The 1,416-nt window shown below is 47.5% G+C and overlaps 1 protein-coding gene across 1 annotated transcript; it reads right to left on the bottom strand.

Moving 5' to 3' along the window:
* Positions 1 to 351: 351 nt before the first annotated feature.
* T310_3145 (uncharacterized protein) lies at positions 352 to 1,171 on the bottom strand (the record flags this gene model as incomplete). Its single annotated transcript, XM_013473975.1, has 4 exons — positions 352 to 640; positions 709 to 811; positions 967 to 1,072; positions 1,124 to 1,171. 4 exons carry the CDS (start codon positions 1,169 to 1,171, stop codon positions 352 to 354), a joined length of 546 nt encoding a protein of 181 aa, XP_013329429.1.
* Between the last annotated feature and the right edge of the window lie 245 nt (positions 1,172 to 1,416).

Below are 1,416 nucleotides of genomic sequence, written 5' to 3'. Positions count from 1 at the left end.
ACATGTTCTGCTTTGACTCGCGACTCGGGTATTATGTTCGGATTCCGTGGACTAGCTTCGTCCAGGATCCTCTGAAGAGCTCGAAAGTCCTCAGCAGCCCTAATCCCATCCCTGCTTTGCGTTGCCGTGTCTGAAGATTGCAAGAGAGACAAATCGGAAATTGCCACATCTCGCTTGGGGCTGTCCTTTCCAGTCGTTCTGTGGCTGCTTCTGCAGTGGCTGCGGCTGCAGTCCTTCCGTGGCGTTCATTGATACCTTGTTTATATTGTCAGATTTGATATTATTGATTAGAGATGATCCGTAAAACTTACTTCGTATCTTCCTCCACAAGAAGGCATTTATAGAGCTCGTTCAGTGGTGCAGAGCAACATGGCTGTACGACTGTGGTGAGTAGGACTTGGCGCCGTTTCTCTTGTAGGCCAGGTTCGTGATCAGCTTGATCTTGCTCGCCATGGCTGCTGGTGCCGGATTCAGTCGGTTACAGATATCATCGAACCGGCTAGCCAAGATATAGCCCTGAATAATCTGCATATATACGAGGGCTCCAGCGTTGGAGTGTCCAGGCTCGAGCTTCCTGTCATACTCCGTATATCTATTCAAGGTCACGTTTGTTGCTGCAATCTCGAACCGTCCTCGCTTTCTGTATATGCCAGTCAACGTTATTTTCTTGGATACAAGTGGCGTTTGTAAGCTGACGTCAAAACTTACGGCTTGGCAGCATAATGCTCATGCAAACCAGCTTGACTAATATCCTCATGACACTTGCATTTCTCGAAAGAACCATTCTTGGAGCTGGCCGTAAATTCATGCCCTGAGTGATTTCAGCCAATGACAACAGGGCCGATCCGTTGGGAACAGAATGAACAAATTCGCAAAAATTCTGGCGGACAAGATATCTGGATACTCGCATCAAGAAGTTTCGAGACCCAAGGATTTTTGGTATGCTTGCACAAGAAATATGCGCACTGCTGTCATCAGGCTCATGATCCAAGACTTGACCGTCCTTGAGCCAAATGCTGACGCCTGGGGTAGGTCCTCGAAGACGAAACTGGCATTGATAGAAAGGCTGAGACTAAAATGTATTAATTCGAAATGCTCTTCTCCAAATGTAGGCTGAGATTACCTGCCTCGTTAAGAAACGGGCATTGCGCCAGCTCCCTACAGCACCCATGCTTCAATATACTGCCTGCCGTTAGCTCAGCACATCCGTATTAAAGATATGCAGATCATACGTACCTGGTTTTGGTGACTCAAGATCCCAATATTATATAAAAAGTGTGCACTAGGAGCATCTCTTCTGGATGTCACTGTCTGTTTTCCATTCGTCGATAGTGGCTATCCTATCCCAAGCTGAGGATGGTGACTCTGTCTCGGTAGCGAAAGAGATGCTCGCAGTCGCACTCGAAGTATGCCTGG

This window comes from Rasamsonia emersonii, assembly GCF_000968595.1.
Source record: "Rasamsonia emersonii CBS 393.64 chromosome Unknown ctg1118621760053, whole genome shotgun sequence".
In the NCBI taxonomy this organism is placed as follows: domain Eukaryota; kingdom Fungi; phylum Ascomycota; class Eurotiomycetes; order Eurotiales; family Trichocomaceae; genus Rasamsonia; species Rasamsonia emersonii.
Note: the sequence above shows the minus strand (reverse complement) of the source record. Positions and strands in the feature narration are given on the sequence as shown.